The 26,245-nt window shown below is 41.4% G+C and overlaps 1 protein-coding gene across 1 annotated transcript in view; it reads left to right on the top strand.

Moving 5' to 3' along the window:
- ZNF713 (zinc finger protein 713) overlaps window positions 1-26,245 on the top strand; it is a 45,175-nt gene that overhangs the window by 5,219 nt on the left and 13,711 nt on the right. The window contains exon 2 of the mRNA XM_019820640.3: window positions 7,652-7,740. Coding sequence (XP_019676199.1) covers window positions 7,652-7,740 — 89 coding nt within the window. The remainder of the gene's footprint in view (window positions 1-7,651; window positions 7,741-26,245) is intronic.

Here is a 26,245-nt window from a genome sequence, read left to right as displayed (position 1 = left end):
TAATAATGACATATGCCATATTATAATATGTGTGAGAATTAGTATAGAAAAAGCTGGGAAGTATGTATCCCAAAAAAACTGGTTATCTCTGGGTAATGATATTATAAGTGATTTTCTTTCTGCTTTTCTATGTTTACAAAAATTTTTGTTTTAATATTTGTCAGAAAATAAAATTAAGGTATTTCCAAGGTAGAGAAAAGGTGTGGAGAGAGAAATCACTCTGACTCCAGCATGAAGAAAATACTGGACTAAAGTTAAGGACCAGTTTGATGGATGCAGAAGTAGTCAAAGTGAGAGATGATAGTGGCCTGAATCAAGGTAGTGGAAGTGAAGATGGGACATTCACTACATATTTAAGGGGATAAATTTACCAGGATTTGACTTTAATTGAAGAGAGAGACTAAGGGAAAGAAAGAAAGAGAGGTCAGGAATGGCATTCAGGTTTCAGGCTTGGTGGTGCTATTCATTGAGATAGGGAATTTAACAGGAGAATAAGAACAGTATGTAACAAACTGATGAATGGATAAAGAAGTTGTGGTTTATATACACAATGAAATACTACTTGGCAATGAGAAAGAATGAAATATGGCCTTTTGTAGCAACATGGATGGAACTGGAGAGTGTTATGCTAAGTGAAATAAGTCATACAGAGAAAGATAACATATGTGTTCACTCTCATGTGGATCCTGAGAAATTTAACAGGAGACCATGGGGGAGGGTAAGGAAAAAAAAAGTTACAGAGGGAGGGAACCAAACCATAAGAGACTCTTAAAATCTGAGAATAAACTGAGGGTTGATAGGGGGTGGGAGAGAGAGGAGGTTGGGTGATGGGCATTGAGGAGGGCACCTGTTGGGATGAGCACTGGGTGTTGTATGGAAACCAATTTGACAATAAATTTCATTTTTAAATAAATACTAAAAACAAAAAAAGAACAGTATGTAACATATAAATATGTCTACTATGTGGCATTTTGTTTTAAATATTTTCAAAATATTCACTTAATCCTCAACAAACCCATGAGGTAGGTACTATTATAACTAGTTTTACAAATGAGGAAATTGAAACATTGAAAGGTTGAGTAACTTATACAACCAAACTCACACAGCTAGTAAGTTGTGGAGCTAGGAATCAAACCCAATCAGTTTGGCGATAGAGTTGGTGTTCATGCATACTTCATTGCAAATATATGGCAAGAGGCTTAAGAGAGAATGAGTTTGGGACATGTTAGGTTTGAGAGATCTGAGGGACACACGCCTGGAGATGTCCAGTAAGGTGGTTGGGTAGATATGTGATTATGTAGCTCAAAAAAGATGATCAGTGAAATCATGGCAGTGGGTAAAGCTGAAGGAATCCACCTGAGAAGAAATAGAAGAGAATAAACACAAGTACTAACAACCGGACCTAACTGTATTACAAGTGAATGACATAACCACACTGAAGGAAGTGGCAAAGAAAAAAATTAAATTATTTTAGAAAACACTATCTTGACTAGATACTGTATAACTAAAGACAAAGAGAACTCTACACAGATGCTGTAATTTCCAGTTAATAACTGTGTTTGTCACAGGGGTATGAGTCAATTCTGAAACTACTTTATGTATATACCAAAACTGAACAAATAAGTAAATATATTGTGGATACTAAGAGCCAACAATCTTCCTCCTTTCCTCACTGGTAACTTCTTTGTTGAAGAAAGAAGTGAGGAAAAGAGGAAGATTAAAAATGAGCCCTGAGGTATTGGATTGGAATCAGAGGTGTCATAATGAACTTGTAGTGTTTAATACATAGATGAATACAGTGTGTGTGTGTGTGTGTGTCCGTGTGTCCATGTGTCCTATCTCTCCTAGAGGGCCTAGAAGCAATGATACCCCAGTAGCAGCGAGCACAGCTGATCTTTGTGCTGATCCAGCACCCAGATCTTTGTTTCTAAGCACTTCTCCAATAAAAGGAACTAGGGCTCCTTGGAGAAGTTGATTTCTAGGGCTGGGCAGGGATAATACAAGAACTTGAAACATCTTACAGTGCCAAGAAGTGCTCAAAATAGGATAGAGGCTGGTCAGAATAACATAGGAGCCTCCAACTGACCAAAGCCAAAACTATTTGTGCAATAAAATAATGATAATATTGGTGCTTACAAAATATTCATGAGTTCATAGTGACATAAACAAATTAGTAAATAAATGATAAGAGATATGGAGCAGCTTTTCCTTGCAGAAAAATTTCAGTTAATAAATTAGTGGGAGGTATACCTGGGTGGCTCAGTTGCTTAAGCGTCAGACTTTGGCTCAGGTCATGATCTGACAGTTCATGGGTTTAAGCCCTGTGTCAGGCGCTGGCTGACAGCGCAGATCCTGCTTCAGATCCTGTCTCCCGGCCCCTCCCCAGCTCCCTCTCCCTCTCTCAGAAGTAAACATTAAAAATGTACACATAAATAAGTTAATGAGAAAGAGAGAAATCACCATTAGACCAACACTATATTACTAATTGTTGCAGACAAGATAAACTGATGGATGCTAAAGTTAGTGGGTTTGAGAAGAATCAGGATATTTATATCTTCAAGTATCTCCCCAAGATATTTATCAGCTACAGAGGGAAAGATGGTTGCTCTACAATAGAGAAGCCAGGTGAACACCACCTTAGCCAAGTGATAAAGGTTAACATTATCATTAATGAAGTGTACCAACATCATAAACCCATTAATGTGATGTAAAAGATAAAAGATCACTTCTGTGTTATTCTTGCCAAAAATACTTAGCTTCATTCCAACCATGAGAAAACATCAGACAAACCCGAATTGAGGGACACTGCAAAATAACTCATCAGTACTCTTCAAAAGTATTAAGCTCAAGAAAGACAGAAAGGCTGAGGAACTTACAGATTGGAGAAGACAAAGGGAAAAAAACAACTAAATTCCATGTGGGATCCTGGATCAAAGAAAAAATACTATTAGAGAAACTAGTAAATTTTGAGTAGTTTGAATTAATAGTATTGTACCAATTTAAATTCCTTGTTTTGATCATCGTACTATAGGCATATAAAATATTAACATTTGGACAAGTAGGGTGAATTGTATGTGAGAATTGTGTATTATTCTTGTAACTTTACTGTAAGTCTAAAATTGGTTCACAATAAGTTAAAAATAAAAAATAGAAGAAGAAACAGAAGAACCCTTTCATTTACTCATTTAGCAGATACTGAGTGCCTACTATGAGCCACATACTGAAAGTATTAAAAGTGGAATAGTAAATAAGACAGAAAAGATTCCTGTCTTCATGGAGGTTAACATCACACAATGGTGAGGTATAAATAAAAATGATGACTACAAATAATTAACAATGATAAAAAGTGCTACCAAAAAAAAGGAAGGTGTAAATGAGGGACCTCACATGTCTGTGATATCAAAAATCTTCCTTGATTTAAACTGAGACCTGAAGGAAGAGTAAGTATCATCTGGAGTGGAGGAGGGGAGATACCACACAGGACACATTTAAGGACTTAAAAGCAGAGCTGTGTAGATGAAATCTCAGAAGCAAGCAGGGGAGTGGCTTGAAAGATCAGGAAGCAGGTCACAGGATTTTTTATGGCTTTGTATTCCAGCCTAAGAGCTGTAGGGAGCCACTGAAGAATTTCAAATAAGGGACTGATATGATCAGATTTGTATACCTTTAAAGATTCCTTTACTTCACCTGTGGAGGGAACAAAGATAGATATTGAAAACTCCTAAGGAACAACAATATGTAAATGGTAGGCAGAGGAAAAGGGACTAGAGCATAGCCTGCTGAGAAAGGCTGTGGACATAAAGCAAAACACAGCTGTTAGTAATGTCAGATACCCATCAGAGCTCAGGAGGTAATAAAGCCCATTGCATGAACAAAAGTGTTGTTGACATTCCTAACCAGAGCAATTTTAGCGGTGTGCTGATGGCAAAACAGAAGAAAGATCATAGATAATTGAAAAATAAATGGGTAATGAAGAAGTAGAGACAAGTACTAACAATCCTTTGAAGAGTTGTAGCCTTGAAAAAAGAATGGATATTAGTTACAAAAGGGCATATAGCCAGTGAAAGTTTTTAATGCTGGGAGAGATCTTAAATGGTTTTAAATTATGACAGGAGGAGTCAATAAAATGAAAGATCAAGTTGCAGATCAAGGACTGAGAAGATATATGCTAGATTCAGGCCTGTAGGGAGGCTGGAGAGAATGGTTTGATCCTAGAGAAGAAATATTTTTTAAGGCAAATCCCTGGGCCAAGAATACTCCCCCAGAGATGCCATTTCATTAGGTCTGGGATTGAACCAGTGAATCTGCTTTTCAGCAAATGCTGTGTGATTCAAGTGATCTGCAGACCACACTTTGATAAACATTGCTGTTTTTTTCTATTTTTCCCCTATACTAAGCCACTCCTGTCTTTTTTTTTTTTTTAATGTTTACTTCTTGAGAGAGAGACAGAGCATGAGCGGGGGAGGGGCACAGAGAGAGAGAGAGGGAGACACAGAATCTGAAGCAGGCTCCAGGCTCTGAGCTGTCAGCACCCAGCCTGACGTGGGGCTTGAACTCACAAGCGAGATTATGACCTGAGCCGATGTTGGACACCCAACCGACTGAGCCACCCAGGCACCCCAAGCCACTTTCTTCCACTGTCTTCACTTTCTTCCCCATCCAGTCTATACCATAAGGTTTCCTGGTTCATAGTCAAGCATTTTGTAAGGGAAGAAACTTCAGAACTACTATGGCACCGGAAGTGGGTGACAGAAGTAGAATGATGGCGAAAATCACTGGCATTGAGGAAGTTAACAAAATTAGAGGCTCTGATAATGGTTCTGAATTCCTGCTTGCTTAAAAATCACTTGTGAGGCACTTAAAAAATGTATAGATGCCGGACTTCATCTCAACAGTTTTTGGGTGGAACCTGGACATGTATATATACGTTAATATATACATGGTCAAGGAAGTTCACTCAGATTTTTGGAAAAGCTTGGAGGAAAAAGGGTGTTAAGCCGGAAGTCATTCTTCATCTGAATTGATTATAATTTTAGTATTCCTCAGGCAGTCATGGGAATTCCTTACTTTCCAAGCCATCATGGTTACATATTTGAAAAAGCCTGTGGTGATACCACAGGCTTCTCTGGAAAGGACTACATGTGTATTGTATGAAAAATCACACACAGTTTGGGGATGGAGAGTGGTTGGTTTGGGGGGTTTTATGTGTGTGTGTGTTTCCAATACAGGAATTAAAAGGGAAATTTTCAGAAGGGGATCAGATTAAAAAATGAAAAGGGAGAGAACAGGTACTAAGAAGAACTTCAGAGTATACTGGAAGGAACCTAGGGCTGTGAACCAGGAGACCTAGGTTCTAGAACCAGCTCTTTCACTTAGTTCTATGATCTTCAGCTTCAGAATCCTCCTTTAAACCAAAAAGCTGAGAACTAAATCAGTGCTTCCAACGTGTGTTCTCTGGAAACTTAGTCTCATCAGATGCCATAAGAAAATTCTCAAATAACTAAGTTTGCAAGCAATATATATTTGACATGCTCTTTATCCCCTTGGGTTCACACGTATGAAGGAGAAACCCTGTTCTGCCTAACTTGGTAAATGCTGTTTTTTATTATTGTGATTATTTATTATTTTGTAAGTGGTTTTGAGGTGATTGGGTTGAAACCATCAGAGCATTCTCATAGATTCTGTCTGGCTCTTCAGAGAATAGGACCCTTTTAGAGCTTTTGCTTGGTGAAATAGGACCTGTTGTTGTTTTTTTAATGTTTATTTATTTTTGAGAGAGAGAGAACAGGGGAGGGGAAGAGAGAGGGGGAGACACAGAATCTGAAGCAGGCTCCTGGTTCTGAGCTGTCAGCATAGAGCCCGATGCTGGGCTTGAACCCACAAACCATGACATCATGACCTGAACTGAATTTGGACGCTTAACCGACTGAGCCACCCAGGCGCCCCAGGCCCTGATTCTTAAAATGCTTTTAAATTACTCCTGAAAGGTGTACCTCTTAGTCAACTGGTTGTAAAATGTTGAATTCATGCCCTATCTTGGGCAGTGATTGGCTTCCTCATCTAACAAGGCCATTCCACTGGAACTGTGATTTTCTCTTCTTAAAAAAACTTACTTCTCAGGAATGACTTCATTCTTTAATACCATCACTAGCTTTTGAGAGAAATTTTTCAGGCCAAACGTTGTGAACAGAAAAAAGAATGTTTTCTTTCATGCTTATCAGCAGATCAAGATATTTTGCTCTGTTGTTGATGTTGGTGAAAGTCTTCTGAAAATCTTTCACTAGGCACAGACCACATGTTTTCTATTCTGAGAAGAGGATGGGTAAGAACTAAAGCTAAAGTTTGTTTTTGGTTGATGGATATGTATATATCTGCTTTTTGTAATGTGTGAATCTGAGAAATTCTAGAAATGCTTTTTGATTGTTTTTAAAAATTCCACACCATACTGTGAAGTATGAACAGATAGTTTGTATGTTTCTTTACAGACTCTCTAGGTCACTAAGTGACTGAGACTGCTGGACTTCTTTTGCAAGACTGGTGCATCTCATTACATGTGCTACACCTGATATAGTATCTCACAAGATTCCTGTCAGAAGGGAGATTTGAGTATCATAGTGAAGTCTGTTCATGAAGGACTGATGCCTTTAGGGGGAAAAAGTAATAGCCGCTTTGAGGAACCCCCACACGTCAACCTTGCATGAACAAGGCAAGATTCTGAGAGTGGCTGCCCTGAGAAGTCATTCTTGTGGATAGCCATTGGCTCCTGAGGTTCTCATCAGAGATGAAGCACCTTTAATACCTGGGAGTGAGTGATTGTTTTCCATAAGGCATTGGAAAATCAGCTTTCAGGGACTGACAAGGACACTGAAGCTGTTAGTACTGGTGTATCTCCTGACTGTCCTTCTAGAAGAAAGCAAAGCTTTGATGGCATTATAACTTAAGAACTGCAGAGAGGTGTAGTAATCCTGGTGGAGGACTGAATCCACGTACTCAAACAGGAAGGTGAACATTTTGAAAAATGAGAAGAGTGAAATCTCCTTTGTGTATTAGAAAAATCATCTTTAAAGATTTTCTTTTTAAGTAATCTCTTCACCCAACATGGGGCTCTAACTCACAACCCCAAGATCAAGATGGCCCAGGAAGATCAGCTTAAAGAGAGTAAAGGAGAGAAGATCTCTGGAGTTTGAGTTTGAGGATGAGTGTATCCCCTTAAAAATAAGATCAGGCTCTCAACATATGTTTTCTCTATCAGCTCATATCAGTGGTTTTCATCTCCTTACTTAGAAGTCACCTGGAGACTTTAGAATTTAAAATGCTGTTGCCCATGGTCATCGTAGACCAATTTGTATAATACTGGATTTATCCAAATCTTAGCATTTGCATTTTCAGAACATCCCCCAAGTGTGTAGCCAGGGCTGAAAATCACTGAACTTCCTTGAGCTTCCCATATGCCACAATAAGAGAAAGTCCTACACTGAATTCCTCAGTATGTTGGAAGAACAAGAGTGTCATGGTTAAGTTATCCAGCCTTTGAGCTTATGTCTTAGAGGGCTTCTCTCTAAACTGCCATCCTAACACAAAGCAAAAACTCTAAGAGTTAGTTTCAGTGTTATCACGTATTGACCAGATGCTTCTTTGCTCTTTTTCTTAGTTATGCACTCTCAGAATGTTATACTTTCCCAAAGAGGGAACATGGAAGAGAAGGAAATGAATGATGAATCACAGGTAGTCAGGTCTCAGGTAAGTTCACTTTTATTCTCCTCGGAAATGCTGTTATAGTTCTAAGAATGTGGGCACTTTTATTTTTCAGTTCTCAGTTGTGAATCCAGAGCCCTTTAGACTTTTATGGCAAATGATAATCTCTGTAAGATGTTTCCCGTTTGCCTTATATATCCTTTATAACTCTTCTCTCCTTCCAGCATTTTTACAAGATCATGGGCTCATGTCTGTCCTAGATGTTTTAAAGGAAACAAAAGAAGCCATTGACTGTCTTTTAATCACCCTTTACTTAAACAGCTCACCAGACTTTAAACAACACTTGTCATTCTCTCTGTAAACAATGAACGATGCCCAAGTATGACTTCTTGGAGCTAATGACATTATTAAATATACCTGAGGACATCTGCCACAAGACAGTGTTTATCAAGAATCTCTTGTATCTCTTACAAAATCTGTTTAAGCCTGTTGTTACTATTCCATAATTTAAGTATTATGTAAACTGATAAGGTGTAACTATAACAAGGAGTTGTTTCTATGAAAACTAGTTGAATGCTTTGGAAAGACCTTATAAATGCCACTTTTTTTTAAATTGCTATCAAATTATGTGTGAGAAAACTGTAAAACACTGAAGTAAAATTATAAAAATCTCAGAGGATTCTACACTTGTATAATTTCCCAAGTGTCACTTGCTTGTTCCACTTTAATGAAACAAAAACTGATGTATTATGGGTATGGGCACTCAATCATTAAAATCACTCTCATAGAAGAGGCTTAGATTTGCATCAAAAGATGAGCAAATGAATATACATTTATAATTTCAAATGAAAATGTTTAAGATATCTTTTATGGATCTCAACTTTAACAGCTTTTTAGCTTAACACACCAGCTACCAGTATCAATTAATTCAGATAGGAGTGATGAAATTTGAAGTGGGGTTCATGAACAAATGGCTAAGAAAGAATTCTCAAGACTTTTTTTTTTTTTTTGGTGCAAAAAGGTGATTTTATTTAAGCACGAGGACAGGACCCATGGGCAGAAAGAGCTGCACTGGGATTGGGAGGAGCAACTGATTATATACTTTTAAGTTTGTGGAGGGAGCAGGGTTAGATGAAGAAAAAATTAGTTTCTAAGGAATTTCTGTATGGTGAAAGCAGGGTCTTACTGGACCCTGAAGACTTAGCTATTGTCAAGATAAGGTTGCTTTTAGATTGTAATGAAATGTAAACATTAATGCATTAAGGCAGCCACAAACTCCTTGAGGAATGTTACACACTACAGGTCTCTGGTATCTATCAGTGGTCTGCAAGCTGTAAGGGGATTTAATTTAAACTACATTTTTCTTGTCTTTGTTTCCCTCAACAGGAGGACTTCTCTTGTCCCAAATTATATGAAATAATCATTATCTGTAGGTAGCCAATAAATTCATTGGAGGAGATTTTTACAGGTCTACACCATACAGCACTTAAAAAAGTGTAATGTTGGATGCTCCTATGAGTGTAGAATGCAACAAAATACACCAGGTACTCAGAGAAGGGAGAAATCTGTTTGAGACCAGAATGATGAGGGTAGACTTCATGAAGAAGATGGAGTTTGAATTTGTGCTGATATTGGGTAGAATTTGGGGACTAAAGTAGACAGGAGCACTGCAGACAGGAAATAAAACTTGTGCAAGAGCAGGGACAATAAGAAGACTGGCAGCTGGAGCTGAGCATTTATTTGGTACATTAGTGCTTTGGGAATCTTTGGGTTGCAGGGAATAGATTTATTAGGTTTATTCTTAATTATAAGGCTCCCCACAGACAGGAATAGAAAGACATCAAGAACTAAGGTGACATATCTGCTTCTTGGCATTCTAGCCAAAGAAGTTTGTTTTAATTTTCCAGAACCACTTATTATGTTAAGAAAGAAGATGATTCAGAAGCACCTGGGTGGCTCAGTCACTTAAGTGACAGACTCCTGATTTCAGCTCAGGTCATGATCTCATGATTCATGAGATTGAGCCCTGTGTTGGGTTCTGCGCTGTCAGGACAGCCTGCTTGGGATTCTGTCTCTGCCCCTCCCCTGCTAGCGCTCGCTTTCTGTCTCTCTGTCTCTGTCTCTCTCTCTCTCTCCAAATAAACTTAAAAAAGAAAAAAGAAAGATGGTTAATTCATCAAGTATTTTTTGAGCAGCTACTATGTACCAGAAATTGTGCTTGGCATCAGATATACATCAGTAAGCAAAATAGACGTTCCTAAATCCAAGTTGCTTAGAGTCTAACAGAAACGTCCACTCACTTGCAAATTGAGGTGTTTATTATACAAAATAAGAATAAGAGGCTGTGAATGTGCGTTAGGGAATCAAGAAAAAACTCTCTGGGGAAGTGAAATTTAAGGTGAAATGTAAAGGTTATACAAGTGTTAAAAGAAGTAAGTGAAAAAGAGCATTTAACATCATGTGTAAAAGCTATGGGTATATTTGAGAAGTTAAAAGAAGGCCACCATTGTTGGAGTGGAGGGAGGGAATGACTTGAGATAAGCTTGGAGAAGTATACATGGCCTAAGTATGCAGGACTTTCTTATGCAAGAAAAGTTTGGGTTTTATTCTAAATGAGGTAGAAAGCCTTGGGGGAATTTAAGCAGGATAGTAACATAATAATTAGCTGAATTCCACTTTAAAGATCACCCAGATGTGTGCTATATAACAAATGAATTTTTGACAGGCAAGAAAGGAAGGGGGAGAGAACCACTTAGGAAGCTACTACCACATTGTAGATGATAGAAAATAGTAACTTACAACTAGGTGGAGAAGGGGCGCTTGAGTGGCTCAGTCAGTTTGTTACAGAATCAGGCTGGAACGCTGGCAGAAAAACCAAATGACACTTGGAGACCTTGGTGGATTGGAGATTTATTTAACACCGGCGGGCTCAGAGGAGACCGTTTCTCCGAAGATCTGAGCCCCAAATGCGAGCAGGAAGGGTAATTTATAGTTATCAGCCTCCATATTTGTGTGTGTGTTGGGGGAGGGAGGGTTGGTTTTCATGCTGCAGCAAACAAAGGAAGAACCCAGAGGAGGGGTCTCTAAGCTAGAGACCAGAGTTTGTTTTAGTCCAATCAGCCATCTTTGGTGTACTTTATCCACTTCTCCAACATTCCCCCTTTTGATGCCTTTTAAAAAAATTTTTAGTAGGCATCACCTTTCAGTTTTACAGGTTGGTACTCTCAGAAGGCTAAGATATGGGCAGTAGTTTGGCAAGCAACAGTGTTTTCAATAAAATGTATCATGGCATTCAGTATACAGGGGGCAATGGATATAAGTAAAATTATGGAGAGGAGAGGCCCCATCAGGGCAGAAAGCCAGGATGCCCAATCCGTGAGATCCCATCCTTTCCATTGATTGATATTTTCCTGTTGTCTATGTTGAATTCTTTCCTTGAGCTCCTTAACCTTAGTTGTAACTATTCCTGACTGATTTATGAAATAGCAACATTCCTCCCCCAGAAAGATGCAATTCCCTCCTTTTTCTGAAGTGAGGAGGTTGAGGGCTTTCCTATTTTGGAGGGTCACTGCTGCCAGAGAGTTTATTTGGCTTTGTAAGGTTACCAGAGAATCTGCCACCTGTTCCATGTCTTCATTCAGCTCTTGAGATAGTCTATGGTACAGTCCTACGGATGAACCTGTGCCCCCTATTCCAGTCCCTATTCCTGTCTCAATTCCTGCTCCTATCAGAATGAGCAGGACTTGGGGCTAAAGGCTGTTAGGAACTGATCTTCAGTGTATATGGATATCTCTGGGGTTAGGAAGACAGAATAACATATCTGAGTCCAGTTGGCCTCTAAGCAATTGGTAGGCTGAATTAGAACATAGAACAACCCAGGGGTTGAACATAGGGTTGTATTCCTCTTTAAGGTTATATTTCTTCTGTATAGAGAGTTACCATTCATACCTTCAGGGACTGTACAGATTAGATTGTCAGCATTTGTGAGACGGATCCCAGGGACCAGGGGTCCAATTAAGACAGAAGTGTTGGTTTTGAGATTTTCAGAAGCCTCACAAGTCAAATGGATAGGAGTGGCTAAGTAAGCCCTTCTGCTGAGGGGCAAACACATCCAGCAGGTTTGGGTGTGATTATCTATTTTATGGAGGACTTGTAGAGTAGTGTTAGTCCAACACTGGAGTGGGGAATTGGTAAACATCTGATTGAAGGCTGAAAGGTTCAAACCCTGGTAGGCTGCTGGGGGAATGGTCACCTTTATGGCTTATATTACCCTATCCTGGGTATCCTTTATAAGCTTTTGAAGGGCTGTGTCTTTCATACCTCCCCCGTCCGAGATCCCTCATTGAGGAAGGTAAGGTAAGGTAGCAAGCCTCCCTCTCTGGAGGCCCTTGTTGTGACATGGGTTCCTGACATTTTGGGTTATCTCTGTGGTCCAATACTTAGTCCTTGGGGCACCGGGTGACTGACAGAGAGTGTTTCTCCCTTGTAGCAATCTTTGTGGAGGGAGGTGAAGGCACTGAACGCCCTTGACCCCTTTATTGTCACATAACAATCCTGGGAGCAAAGTGGGTAAGCAACAGTTGAGAGGGTGAGAGAGGTTATCATAATATGCAGGCAATACTTAATAATCCTCCCATCCAGAGGAGGTATGTGAGACCCAGCATGCATCTTTTGTCTCATGTCCAGCTTGTTGGTGCAGTCTCTATCAGCCCAACAGTAAGAAGTAAGATTAGGTGGCGCCTGGGTGGCTCAGTCGGTTGACCGTCCAACTTCAGCTCAGGCCACGATCTCAAAGTTCATGAGTTCAAGCCCCGCATCGGGCTCTGTGCTGGCAGCTCAGAGCCTGGAGCCAGCTTCGGATTCTGTGTCTCCTTCTCTCTCTGCCTCTCCCCCACTTGTGCTCTGTCTCAAAAATAAATAAATGTAAAAAAAAATAATTTTTAAAAGATGTAAGATTAGTGCTATGACACCAGTAAGGGGCAAGGGCTGGCAGAGTTGCATCCAAACCCCTGGGCTAGGTTCACATGTTGATTCCTCAAGCTTCTGCTGTGCGCAGGACAGCCAGGGTGTGGCTGGAGCAGGGCTGGAGGTCTCAGGGGCCAGTGTCCCTTTTGAGGGTCAGTTTAAGTGGGTTGACTGGATCTGGATCACTTCGCCAAGTTGTGGGTTCTTCTGAGCTGGCCTTCTTAACTCTGTATTGATGGACCCATGGGGGTAATACCTGAAACTTTAAGGGCTGTAGGAGTTGTTAGAATAACAGTATGAGGCCCAGTCCACCGTGGTTTAAGACATTCCCTCTTCCAATCTTTGACCCACACAGAGTCTCCTGGCAGAAAGGGGTGAACAAGAGTCCCTAAGGAAATTGGGGCCCTCTCTATGGTGTATCTCTGTAACTTGTTTAGGACTACCCCCAAGGTCTGGAGCTGTTCTCTTATTTCCTTGTCTCCAATCTGGTGTAGGTCTCCTGAGAGTTTTCCTAAACATGGGGAGTCACCAATATAATAACTCAAAAGGGGAGAATCCTAGTGCCCCAGGCATGCATCGGGCATGCAAGAGGGCCAGCGGTAGTAAATCTGGCCATGGACAATTAGTCTCTTGGTGGAACTTAGCCAGGGTTTCCTTGAGGGTTCAATTCATCTGCTGTACTTTCCCTGAGCTCTGGGGTTGGTAAGCAGTGTGCAGTTTCCAGGTAATGCTAAGGGACTTTGTCAGGGTTTGTATAATGTCTGCCACAAACGCAGGTCCATTATCACTGTGTATGGTTGAAGGTAGACCAAACCGAGGCACAATCTCCCGTAGAAGAGCTTTGGCCACCTCGCAACTTCATTCTATTCTGATCAGGAATGCTTCGACCCATCCTGAATATGTGCAGATGATTACAAGAAGGTACCTGAATCCTTTATTTGGTTGTATGTCGGTAAAGTCCACCTCTAAATCTTCGAAAGGGGTGGCCTCCCTCCTTTGTGTGCCAGGCGGGGGCCGTGAGGCAGACCAAGCATTGTTTTTGGCACACATTACATATCATTCACTGACAGCTCGGCATAATGACAGCAGCTGGCTGATATAGTAGTTCTTTTTGAGGAGGGCCTCTGGTGCAGTTTTCCCTAGGTGCGTGAGTTGGTGATATTCCTTCACTAGGTGTTTTCCCATAGACAAAGGGACAAAGATGTGCCCATTTGGCATGACCCACCATCCCTCTTTGCTTAATGTTCCCCCTTCTGTCGAGGCCCAACTTCTTTCCTCATTTGTGTACAGGGGCGGGGAGGCTTCCCTCTGGGGTGCAAGAGTCATAGTGTAGGGAGGAGCTTCACCTAGGTCACCACAGGCAGCTGCTCTGGCTGTTTTGTCGGCCAGGCAATTTCCTTGAGATATGGGGTCATCTCCTTTCTGGTGTCCCTTACAGTGTAGGATAGCTACCTTGTCTGGGAGCCAAACAGCCTCAAGAAGCTTTAGTATTTCTTCCTTGTTTTTGATAGTTTTCCCTGCAGCTTTCCCTGCAGTAAGGAGGTCTTTTTTCTTTATAGATGGCCCCGTGTACATGCACAGTAGCGAAGGCATACTGTGTAGATGTTAACTCATTTACCTTTGCTAAGGATGAGGGCTGGGGTTTAAGGCTTACAGTTCAGCTCATTGTGCCGACCATCTTTCCGGCAAAGCCTCGGCATCCAGAACTTCGCTGGTTGTGGTTACTTCATATCCTGCTCTTTGGCTGTCCTCTTGTAAATAGCTGCTCCCATTGCTGAACAGGGTGATCTCTGGGTTTGTTACAGCCTGGTCTTGGAGGTCCAGGCGGCTGGCGTAGACTTCATCCACTACTTCGGAACAGTCATGGTCATGTTCTCCCTCTTCCGTGGGAAAGAAGGTGGCCATGTTTAGTGTTCTTACTGTTTTGAGAGTGACCCTTGGGTTTTCATAGAGAAGGCCTTGGTATTATGTCAGCTGAGAATTGGAGAGGAAATGATATCCTTGGGTACTCATGAGGGACATGACCGAGTGTGGGACCTTAACATTAAGTGTTTGTCCCAGTGTGAGTTTGTCTGCCTCCTTGATGAGCAGGACTGTGGCTGCCAGTGCTCTGAGGCACAGTGGCCATCCTGCAGCCACAGGATCAAGTTTTGTTTGACAGTTAGGCCACTGGCCATTGCCAAGGCCCCATGCTCTGAGTGAGCACTCCAAGGGCTATTTTGTCCTTTTCATGTACGAAGAGGTTAAAGGGCTTTTCTGTGTCGGGCAAGCCCAGGGCTGGGGCTCGTCCCAGAGCCAACTTTATTTCTGTGAAAGCGGCCCTTGCCTTGTCAGTTCATGTGAGGGGCTCCCAGTCTGGCCCTCCCAACAGGTCATAGAGGGGCCTCGCTATGGTTGAGAATCCAGGGATCCGAATGCGACAGAACCCTGCAGCCCCTAAAAATTCACACAAGCCTCATTTTGTTTGGGGCTGTGGCAGTGTGGTGATAACCTTCTTCCTTTCCAGTCCTAGTTTTCTTTTTCCTTTTGTGAGGAGGAAGCCTAAGTATTGGACCTGCTGCTGGCAAATCTGTGCCTTTTTACAAGAGGCCCGGTACCCCAAGTAGGATAGGAGCTGCAGGAGGGCCTTGGTACCTTTCATACAGCCTTCTTGGGTGTCGCTGGCAAGGAGGAGGTCACCTACATATTGGAGGAGGACACACCCTCTGGTTTCCCTTGGAAAGGTGGTGAGGTCTGCAGCTAATGCTTCCCCCAAAAAAGTGGGTGAGTTCTTGAAGCCTTGGGGAAGTCATATCCAGGTCAGCTGCATCTGGCACCCTGTAACGGGCTCAGTCCATTCAAAGGCAAACAGTGGTTGACTTTGAGGAGCCAGGCAGAGGCAGAAGAAAGCATCATTTAGGTTGAGGCATGTAAACCATCTGGCTGACCCTGGAATTTGGCTGAGGAGAGTACATGGGTTCAGAACCACTGGGTGTAAGGAAACAGTCACTTTGTTAATGGTCCTCAAATCCTGTACTGGTCTGTATCCTCCTCCTGGCTTCTTGACTGGCAAGAGCGGGGTATTCCAAGCTGATTGGCACTCAATTGGAATACCTTCCTCTCTGAGCTTGGTCAGGTACTCTTGTGTACCCATTCTAGCCTCGAGTGAAAGGGGTTCTGCCTTTGTCTCTGAGCTTGGGCTCCAGGGATCAGGTCAACAATGATGGGGGCCCGACTCCAAGCTAGTCCAAGTGCATTATCTTCAGCCCATACAGAGGGGAATGTAAGCCTGAATTCTGAGGGGTTACAGGGTAGGGCCTGGGCACAGAATAGTCTCCATTCTTCTTCCCTTGGCAGGGTAATCACCAAGACCAGGGTTTCCTTCTGCCTTGGGTTTGATTGGAGGCTAGTGTGTCCAGTGGGTTCAAAAGTTATCTGGCCCCAAGTTTGGAGAGCAGATCTTGGCCCAGGAGAGGAATCAGGCAGTCAGGTAAGTAGAGGAAATCATGCCAGACCTTGTGACCCCCAAGTTCACATTGTTGAGCTTGACAGAAGAGCTCTTGTATCACCCATGTCCCAGTAGCTCCAAGTATGGTTGCTGTCTTTTGGCTGAAAGGGGCTACCGGGGAAGTAACAACCAAGTGTTTAGTCCCAGTGTCAACCATGAAAGTTATTGTTCAGCTGCCTACTTTCATTTCAACCATGGCTCATAGGGCCAAAAGAGAAACAGACCGGTCCCCCTCAGTCTGATTCTATCCTCGCCAGACCAATGAGGTCCTCGCCTCGAGGTTCCTCCCAATATCAGCTGGGTTTTGAGGGCCCCTTCCAATTCGGACATTCATTCTACCAGTGTCCCTTCTCTTTGCAGTATGCATGTTGGTCCTTTGCTAAGGGGGCTCTGGGATTCCCCTTTTTTGGTGGTTGGGGTCTTCCCATCTTTGCAGTGTCTATTTCTTTCAGTGCTGCTGCAAGAAAGGTGGCCTTCTTTTTTAGTCTTCTCTCCACTTCTCTTTCGGCTGCAACTTCTCTGTTCCTGAAAACTTTATTGGTGACCTCTATCAGCTGAGTGATATTCACCCCAGCAAAGCCCTCCAACTTCTGGAGTATTCTTCTGATATCTGGGGAAGCCTGTGCCACAAAAGAGGTATTTACCATTTGATGACTTTCTGGTGCCTGGGAGTCAAACGGAGTGTATACACGGTATGCCTCACATAGTCTTTCATAGTAGTGTCTGAGAGACTCCCCAGGCTGCTGTGTGACTGACAATATTTTAGTCATGTTCATGGGATTTTTGGCTCCAGTTCAGATTCCCCAAAGGAGGGCTTCCTGGTATTGTCAGATGTGGGCTTGTCCTCCTTCTGTGGTGAAATCCCATGTTGGGCATTGAATCAGGGGCAGCAGCTTGAGCCCAGACAGCAGGGTCATTGATCCCCAGAGGTGCGTGATCTTCTAGGTACTGTCATGTTTCTCTCATTCTTCTTCTGTCTTCTGTATTAAACAGAGTACAGAGTAACTGTTGACAATCTTCCCAAGTCGGTTAGTGGGTCTGGAAGAGGGACTCCATCAAGTCGACCATTGCTTGTGGCTTTTCAGAGTATGATGGAGTGTTATGTTTCCAATTGAGGAGGTTGGTTGTAGAGAAAGGTTGATAATAATACATCATGGAACAGCTGGGCTGGACTATTCTGTCCTCATTCTGTCTTTCAGGCTCTTTCGTCTCCCTTACAGGCATTTGGAGAGTGTTAGGTCTGGGTCTGGGGCGTAGTCTGGCTGCTGGCCCTTGTAGGGAGGGTTCTCTGGGTCTGGGAGGGAAGGAGGGATGGGTAGCAGCAGCAGCGGAGGAGGAGAGACAGACGGGGGGTGGGGGGGCGGGCGGGGAATTTCAAGCTCAGGGGAAGGGGGGAGGGAGCCCAGTGAGTCATAAGGTGGTGGAAAGATGGGATCTTCCTCTGGGTCTCCTGCAAACACTAAAGGAGTGGTGGTTTGCTTCTTTGGCTCCCTGGGTGAGTCTTTGGATAAAACAGCTCAAACCTTTGCCTGGCTCTGCTTGCTATGGATGAATTGCACCCAAGGCAGAGGATTTCAGGCAATTTCAAGCTAGGAGTTGATGTATGGAAACTGATCAGGGTGACCTGGGTTCCCAGTGACTATCAGCCAAACCTGCTGCACTATTTGAGCATCTAATATCCCTTCCAGGGGCCATCCTACATTGAATATGGGCCATTCTAGTTCACAAAATGTCCTTAACTTCCCAGGTGTCATTTTGACCCCATAATCACCTGAAAATCCCTTTTTAAAATTTTTGAGTATGATCTCTAAAATCATAGGCTTACTCTATTTTGACCCCATTATTAATTCCTTTCTCGTGTTCGGTGTTGCAGAGACAGACAAAGGGAGGGTATCCCCTCAGATGAGAGGACCAATCAGATACTCCACTGGTCGCGTTCCCAAGGGAAACTTTAGGTGAGGCTTGGCTGTAGTGGACTCAGCTTTGTGACTTGCAATTGGAGTCTATTCTGATGCCGCCCTGGACTGTATGCTTTCACCACGATACAGGAGAGCCCACTCAGACTCCGTAGACTTTTGGGGACCTTAAAGGTGCCTGTCCATGGAGCTACAAACTCAAACTCGACTGGCAAGCCTGGCCGAGCCGCACATTCACACACACACACACACACACACACACACACACACACACACCAGAGGCTATTACATTCCCTCCTGCAAAATTTTCTACCCGTGAGAGTGCTAAAGTCTCTGGGGAGTGATCAGGTCCCCCATCCACCCTTTTGGATGGGCCTGACTACTTTGGGGCCCCGGCCTTACTGGTTCCGACGTCGGGTCCAGGTCCTCACCTACCAGCCTCTTTGAGTCCGGTGGGAATGACGGAGCGGGGCCAGCCTGAGGCGACCAAATAGGAGACTGCCAAAATTCAGGCAGGGCGCGCCTTCTTTGCGATTCCTCGCCCTGTCACCGCCTTACCGTTCTTCCAAACCGGTGGCAACAATGAGACAGCACGGTTGGGTTTCCTGGTCAGGCAACCAAATATGTTACAGAACCAAGCTGGAACACTGGCAGAAAAAACAAGTGGCACTTGGAGATCTTGGTGGTTCAGAGATTTATTTAACACCAGCGGGCTCAGAGGAGACTTTCTCCAAAGATCTGAGCCTGAATGCAAGTGGGAAGGGTAATTTATAGTTGTCAGCTTCTATATCTGTGGGGGTTTTCATGCTCACAGCAAACAGGGCAAGAAGAACCCGGAAGAGGGGTCTCTAAGCTAGAGACCAGAGCTTGTTTTAGTCCCGTCGGCCATCTTTAGTGCAGCACTTTATTCATTTCTCCAACAATAAGACTTCTGATTTTAATAAAAACAGAGCAAGGACCCTTACTCAGGGCTCTTGTCTCCTCAGAACATTAGCCTCTCTCGCGTTTTAATTCAGCGACCTGCTCTCTTACTGAACAAGAGAGAACTCTAGACCCAGGATCTATGACACTCAAGCACCATGATTGTCACATAAGGAAGCACTGAATATTTTTTGAAAAATAGAAATTTGTGGGGCGCCTGGGTGGCTTAGTCAGTTAAGTGTCCAACTCTTGGTTTCAGCTCAGGTCATGATCTCACAGTTCATGAGTTAGAACCCTGTGTCAGACTCTGCTCTGACAATGTGGAGCCTGCTTGGGATTCTCTCTCTCTCTCTCTCTCTCTCTCTCTCTCTCTCTCTCTCTCTCTCTTTCTCTCTCTGTCAAAATAATTAAGTAAACTTTAAAAAAGAAAGAAAAATAGAAATTTTCATATGATGAAGATTGTTATCTCAAACCAGTGATGAAAAGATAGTTTATTCAATAATTGATGTTGGCATTTCTGGAGAGCCATCTGGAAAAAGGTAAAGTTGAATCCATACCTCATACTTTACATCAAAATAGTCTGCAAACAAAACAGGTGAACATGGGAGGGGCAGGTGGGAAGAGAGAGACAAACCATAAAACAGACTCTTAACTATAGAGAACAAACTGAGAGTTGCTGGAGGGGAGGTAGGTGGGAGGATGACGGGTGATGGGTGATGAAGGGTGATGGGTGTTAAAGAGGGCACTTGTGATGAGCACTGGGTATTCTATGTAAGTGATGAATCACTAAATCCTACATGTGAAACTAATATTACAGTGTATGTTAACTATTTGGAATTTAAAACTTGGAAGAACAAAAAGAATAGTCTTCAAATGGGTCAAAGATTTAAATATGAAAAATTAAGCCTAAAAGTATTACAAGAAAAAAATGGAAGTTGTAACACCAGACACCATAAAATAGCTAGAAGAAAAAAAAGATGGTAAGCTCCTTGACATTGGTCTTAGTGATATTTTTTGGGATCTGACTCCAGAAACAATGGCTACAAAAGCAAAAATAAACAAATGGGACTACATCAAACTAAAAGGATTCTGCACAGTGAAAGAAACCATCAACAAAATTAAAAAGGTACATATTAAGGCACTTGGGTGGCTTGGCCAGTTGAGCATCTGACCTTAGCTCAGGTCTTGATCTCACGGGTGAGTTCAAGTCCCCATCTGGCTCCCTGCTGTCAGAGCAGAGACCGTTTCAGATCCTCTGTCCCCCTGTCTCTCTGAACCTCCCCACTTGCTTTCTCTTCTCAAAAATAAATAAATATTTTTTAAAAATAAAATAAAATAAGAAGGAACCTACTGAATGGGAGAAGATATTTGCAAATAACATATCAGATAATGGGTTAATATCCAGAACATATAAAGAACTCATACAGCTCAGTAACAGAAAAACAAGCAACCTGATTTTAAAAATGGACAGACGATCTGAATAGATATTTTTCCAAAGAAGACATACAGAAAGCCAATAGGCACATGAAAAGATCCTCGACATTACTAGTTATCAGGGAAATGCAAACCAAAATCACATTGAGATATCACCTCACACCTGTCAGATTGACTATTATCAGAAAGACAAAAACTAACAAGTGTTGGCAAGGCTGTGGAGGAAAGGGAACCCTTGTGCACTGTTGGTGGGAATTGAAATTAGTGCAGCTACTGTGGAAAACAGTATGGAAGTTCCTCAAAAATTAAAAATAGGAGCACCTGGATGGCTCAGGCAGTTAAGTGTCCAATTCTTGATTTCAGCTCAGGTCATGATCTTGCAGTTCGTGAGATCAAGCCCCACATCGAGCTATATGCTAACAGCACAGAGGCTGCTTGGGATTCTCTCTCCCTCTCTCTCTGCCCCTCCCCGGTTCATGCATGTGATCTCTCCCTCCCTCTGTCCTTTCCTCCATCCCTCTCTCTTTCTCTCTCTCTCTCTCAAAATAAATAAATAAACTCTTAAAAAAATTAAAAATAGAGCTACCATACAACCCAGCAGTTCCACCTCTGGGTATCTATATGAAGAAAACAAAAACACAAAGTCAAAAAGATATATGCACCCCTATGTTCTTTGCAGCATTGTTTGTAATAACCAAGATATGGAATCAACCTAAATGTCCCATCAATGGATAAAGAAGATGTAGGGGGCTCCTGGGTGGCTCAGTCAGTTGAGCGTTAGACTCTGGCTCAGGTCATGATCTCACAGTTCATGGGTTGGACCCCTGCATCAGGCTCTGTGCTGACAGCTCAGAGCCTGGAGCCTGCTTCAGATTCTGTGTCTCCCTCTCTCTCTGCCTCTCCCCTGCTTGCACTCTGTGTCTCCCTGTCTCTCAAAAATTAATAAACATTTTTAAAAAGATGTAGTGTGTGTGTACATGTATGTATGTGTGTGTGTGTGTGTGTGTGTGTGCACAAGGGAATACTAGTCAGCCATAAAAAAAATGCAGTCTTGCCATTTGTGACAACATAGATGGACTTCAGGAGTATTATACTAAATGAAATGAGTCCAAGAAAGATAAATATTACATGACTTTACTTATATCTGGAATCTAAAAAACAAAACAAATGAACAAGCAAAAAAAAAAAACCCCAAAACTCATAGATACAGAGAACAGATTGGTGGTTGCCAGAGGGGAGGGGAGTTGGGAGGTGGGCAAAAAGAATGAAGGAGATAAAGAAATATAAGCTTTGAGTTACAAAATAAGTCATGGGGATGTAATGTACAGTGGGGGGATTTTAGTCAATAATATTATATTACAAATTTGAAAGTTGCTAAGAAAGCAAAACTCATCACAAGAAAAAAAAAGTGTGGTAACTCTGTATGGTGACAGATGATAAATAGACTTAATGTGGTGATCATTTTGCAATGTATACAAATGTCAAATCATTATGTTGTATACCTGAAACTGACATAATGTATCTCAATTATATATCAATTTAAAAAATGAGAGAATTCCTTCACTGAGTAAAGGTTTTATAATTACTGGGAATCCAGAAACCATAAAAGAAAAGATTGATGGACTCAACTCCTTAAAAATACCCAAAAAGTGGGGCGCCTGGGTGGCGCAGTCGGTTAAGCGTCCGACTTCAGCCAGGTCACGATCTCGCAGTCCGTGAGTTCGAGCCCCGCGTCAGGCTCTGGGCTGATGGCTCGGAGCCTGGAGCCTGTTTCCGATTCTGTGTCTCCCTCTCTCTCTGCCCCTCCCCCGTTCATGCTCTGTCTCTCTCTGTCCCAAAAATAAATAAACGTTGAAAAAAAAAAATTTAAAAAAAAAAAAAAAAAAAAAAAAAAAAAAAAAATACCCAAAAAGTCTGCATGATAAGAAAACTATAAGCAAAGTAAAAAGACATTGTCAAATGATGAAAAATATTTTGCCACTCAAATTAACAGTGGGCTAATTTTTGAAATATATAAAACACTTCTCTAAATCAATAAGAGATTATGAATCCAATAAAAAATGTACAAATAACATAAAAAGACAATTCACAGGAAAGAAAATTCAGGTAGATCCTAAAGAAAATGTCAAATATACTCGTAACAAGAGAAAGTTTAAATTAAAACTAGAGAAGCTTAAAAAAAATAATAAAACTAGAGAAGCTTGATATTTTATCACCAAGCTTCATATGTGCCATGAGTTTGATATTTCCACAAGCTGGTCACATAATCTCTTGGCAAAGCTTTGGGGAAACAGGCACTCTCTTACATTGCTGGTATAAGTGTGTGGCAACTTGCCTTTTCAGAAAAGTGGCCAAAACATCTCCCATCAGAAACACTTCCTTTACAGTGTGACTTTGATACTCATTGCATCAAGAGACATTGAGGTGTGTATTCCCTCCAATGACTCTGGGCAGGTCTGTGACCAGTGGAAGTAAAGCTTTGTGACTTCAAAGGCAAGTCAAAAAGCAATAAGTCTTCCACCTCATTCTCTTGGGATGCTTGCTTTAAATCCAGCTACCTTGCCATTAAGAGCACCAGACAGTCCTTGGAGAAGCCCACCTGAAGAGGAAACAACATCCTCAAAGAAGAAATAATGGGCAATGTTGTCACCTTCATAATAAGGAAAATAGGAAATATACTTAATGAACCCAATGATCTATCTAAGGAGATTTTCATGTAGAAAATTGAAATCCCTGATTGCTTTAGCTTCTGGCTACCTAAAGTAAAATGTAAAAGGAAAAATATAGGCTAGAAAAAGGTCCGTTAAATATAAAGAAACCGAGAGTTACTGGGTTTGAAAATGAAACCTTCCCATTCACACCTCTCAACATGTGCACAGTTCAGCTACATTTTAGAACTACAATGAACGGCTATTTACTTGAATGGGGATACCTCCAGTGATTATTTCTGTGCCTTTCCTACCACTGTAAATTGGGGGTGGGGGGAGGAGTTCAGGATGGGACCAAATAACTACTTCTTTAGTTCACAGGTCATAGTATAGACAGAAATCATTCAAGGAACCAAACATGAGGAACTACACTCTAAGATCCTTATCTGTATGTGGACCTAATTTAGATGACAAGATCCTGGACTTCAAACTGATGCCATAATGGAATGAAACTTGGGGGCTTAGGGGAAGAAGATGGGTATATTTTGCATGTGGGAGGAATGTGAATTTTTATATTCTAGAAGATATACTGTGGCAGAGAGTATTTCCACAAATGGCATAATCTCTCCCATCCCACAGACTCCTCTTATAATGTGACTTGAAAACTCTTTCCATCTGAGCTTCGGTGGCTTAGTTAAGCATCCAAGTCCTGATTTCAGCTTGGGTCATGATCTCACAGCTGTGAGATTGAGCCCCACATAGGGCTCTGTACGGAGTGTGGAGCCTGTTTAAGATTCTTTCTCTCCCCTCCCTCTGCCTCTCTCTCTCTCTCTCCAAAAAAATTAAAAAAAAAATAAAAAAGAAGAAAGAAAGAGGAAGAAAGAAAGAAAGAAAGAAAAGGAAGAAAAGAATGAAAGGAAAGAAAGAAAGAAAGAAAGAAAGAAAGAAAGAAAGAAAGAAAGAAAGAGAACAAAAGAAAGAAAGAAAGAAAGAAAGAAAGAAAGAAAGAGAAAGAAAGAAATGAAGAAAGAAAGAAAAACTTTCCATTAAGAGGTAAGGGTCTGTATCTTCCCCTTGGATCTGGGCAATTTCATAGGCTTGTGACTATAGTGGAAGTGAACAATGTGACTGCTGAAGCTTGGTCATAAAAGGTGGTCCTTTTGGGAATTTTACACTCAGGATCCAACTACTATCCCACGAAGAAGTCAGAAGCACCCTGTTGAGAGACCCATGCAGAGAGAAACTAAGACCCCTGTCTGAGCACCATCTGACAGCCAACTTGTCAGCCATATGAGCAAGCCATCTTACAAGTGATTCCTACAGCCCAAAGTTGAGCTGAACCATCCCAGCTGAAACCAAATGGGACAAAGATGAGCTAATCTCGTTGAGTCTTGCCCATGTTTCAGATTTTATAAACAAAATAAATGATTGTTCTTTTGAGCTACTAAACTTTGGAGTAGTTTGTTATGCAACAATAGATTGTTATAGCATGTAAATTGATAGAACCCTTATAAAAGATCAGTTTGACAATATATATCAGAATTACAGATTCATGTATTCTTTTACTAGATATCCTATTTTGAGAAATTGATTCTTCAGACAGACTTGTTCACAGTTGCAAAATAATATACATACAAGATAATTCATTGCAGCATTATTTAAATAGCAAGAGTAGAAAATAACTAAAGTGTTTTTAATACACTAGTTAAGTAAATTGTGCAACATTCACACAAGAGAGATCCATGTAGCCATGAAAAAGAATGAGATAGATAACCATGAACTGATGTGGAGGAATTTCCAGGATAAACTGTTCAGTGAAAAAATCAAAATACAAGAGTATCTATAGTGCACTATTTTTTGTGTAAGAAAAGAGGAAATAAAAACATACATATATGTATATTTTCTCATTTGAGAAAAAAGGAACACCAGGTTGAAATTTAGTCTGAGATTGGTTGCCAACAGGGCTTGAATGAGAATGGGTGAAAAAGAAAGAGGGAATGGCAGGGAGAGGGAGAGAGTTTGCAGGGAGGGCCTACAATCGAATACAAGCAGAAACAAATGAACTAAACTGTATTTCAAATTACTGACATAACCACACTTAAGGAATCAGGCAGGAAAAGGAGTTAACCTTTAAACCTAAATTGTTGGACTCTACTCAGAGACTAAAAGCAAAAGCAACTGCAAATACAGAGCTCTAAGTTGTAGGTTTCTTTTGTGCAGAGGCATGAGTTAGCATGAAAAGAGATGATAAATAAACTCTGCCATGTTGGATTGGAATTAGAGGTATCAGTGTAATCTCATAATATATACAGCTAAATATAGAAATGGTTATGGAGTTGTATTTGTGTTCATGTATACATACATCATTATATACATACCTCTATTTCCCAGGTACAACCACTTAGAAGGCCTAAAACCACTAACATTCCAGTAGCATTGAACACACCTAGGGTCCACATCTTGGTTTTTAAATGCCATTCTCCATTAAGAGAAAGTAGACATAACACTCCGTATTTGACCAATAGAACAGAACATGATACACGGCAGCCCTACAGATCCTTTGGTTAGAAGCAGAGCCGCTCAGTGTTTGACCACTAGAAGGAACCATGGATCCTTGAAGAAATTGTTAATTCCATCCTTGGGACAGAAAAGCACAAAATGTACCTTGAAAGAACATTTTTCTGTCCCCAAAAAGTAAAGTGCTCAGAGAATGATAGGGAAATGTTGAAAGACACAGAGCCAGTTTGAAGGGCTCCTCCCAACTAAATTTAAGACAATCTGAGCATTAAAATAAATAGTAAATGATTATAACTTACTGAATAAAATAAATAAATAAATAAATAAATTAAATAAATAAATAAATAAATAAACCCACCTGATACAAATTAATGAATGAGAAGAGAAACCTCTTCATCACAGTAGAAAGCCAACTTATACAAAGAATGATGGGATTAGAAAAGTAAGCAACCATCATAAATGTAATTCATTCAGGCAAGAAGTATCAGTGCCAAAACTAGTGGATGAAAGTTTAAGGAACAAGATATTTACATAGTCTCAAATTATCTCCCCCACAAGATACTTAAAAATTTCAGGATGAAATAGTAATTTTCTAGTAGAAATTGCTGGTAGATAACCACCTTAACCAAATTATCAAAATTGCTGGTAATGGAACGAGTCAA

Source organism: Felis catus, chromosome E3 (genome assembly GCF_018350175.1).
Source record: "Felis catus isolate Fca126 chromosome E3, F.catus_Fca126_mat1.0, whole genome shotgun sequence".
Lineage (NCBI taxonomy): Eukaryota > Metazoa > Chordata > Mammalia > Carnivora > Felidae > Felis > Felis catus.
Note: the sequence above shows the minus strand (reverse complement) of the source record. Positions and strands in the feature narration are given on the sequence as shown.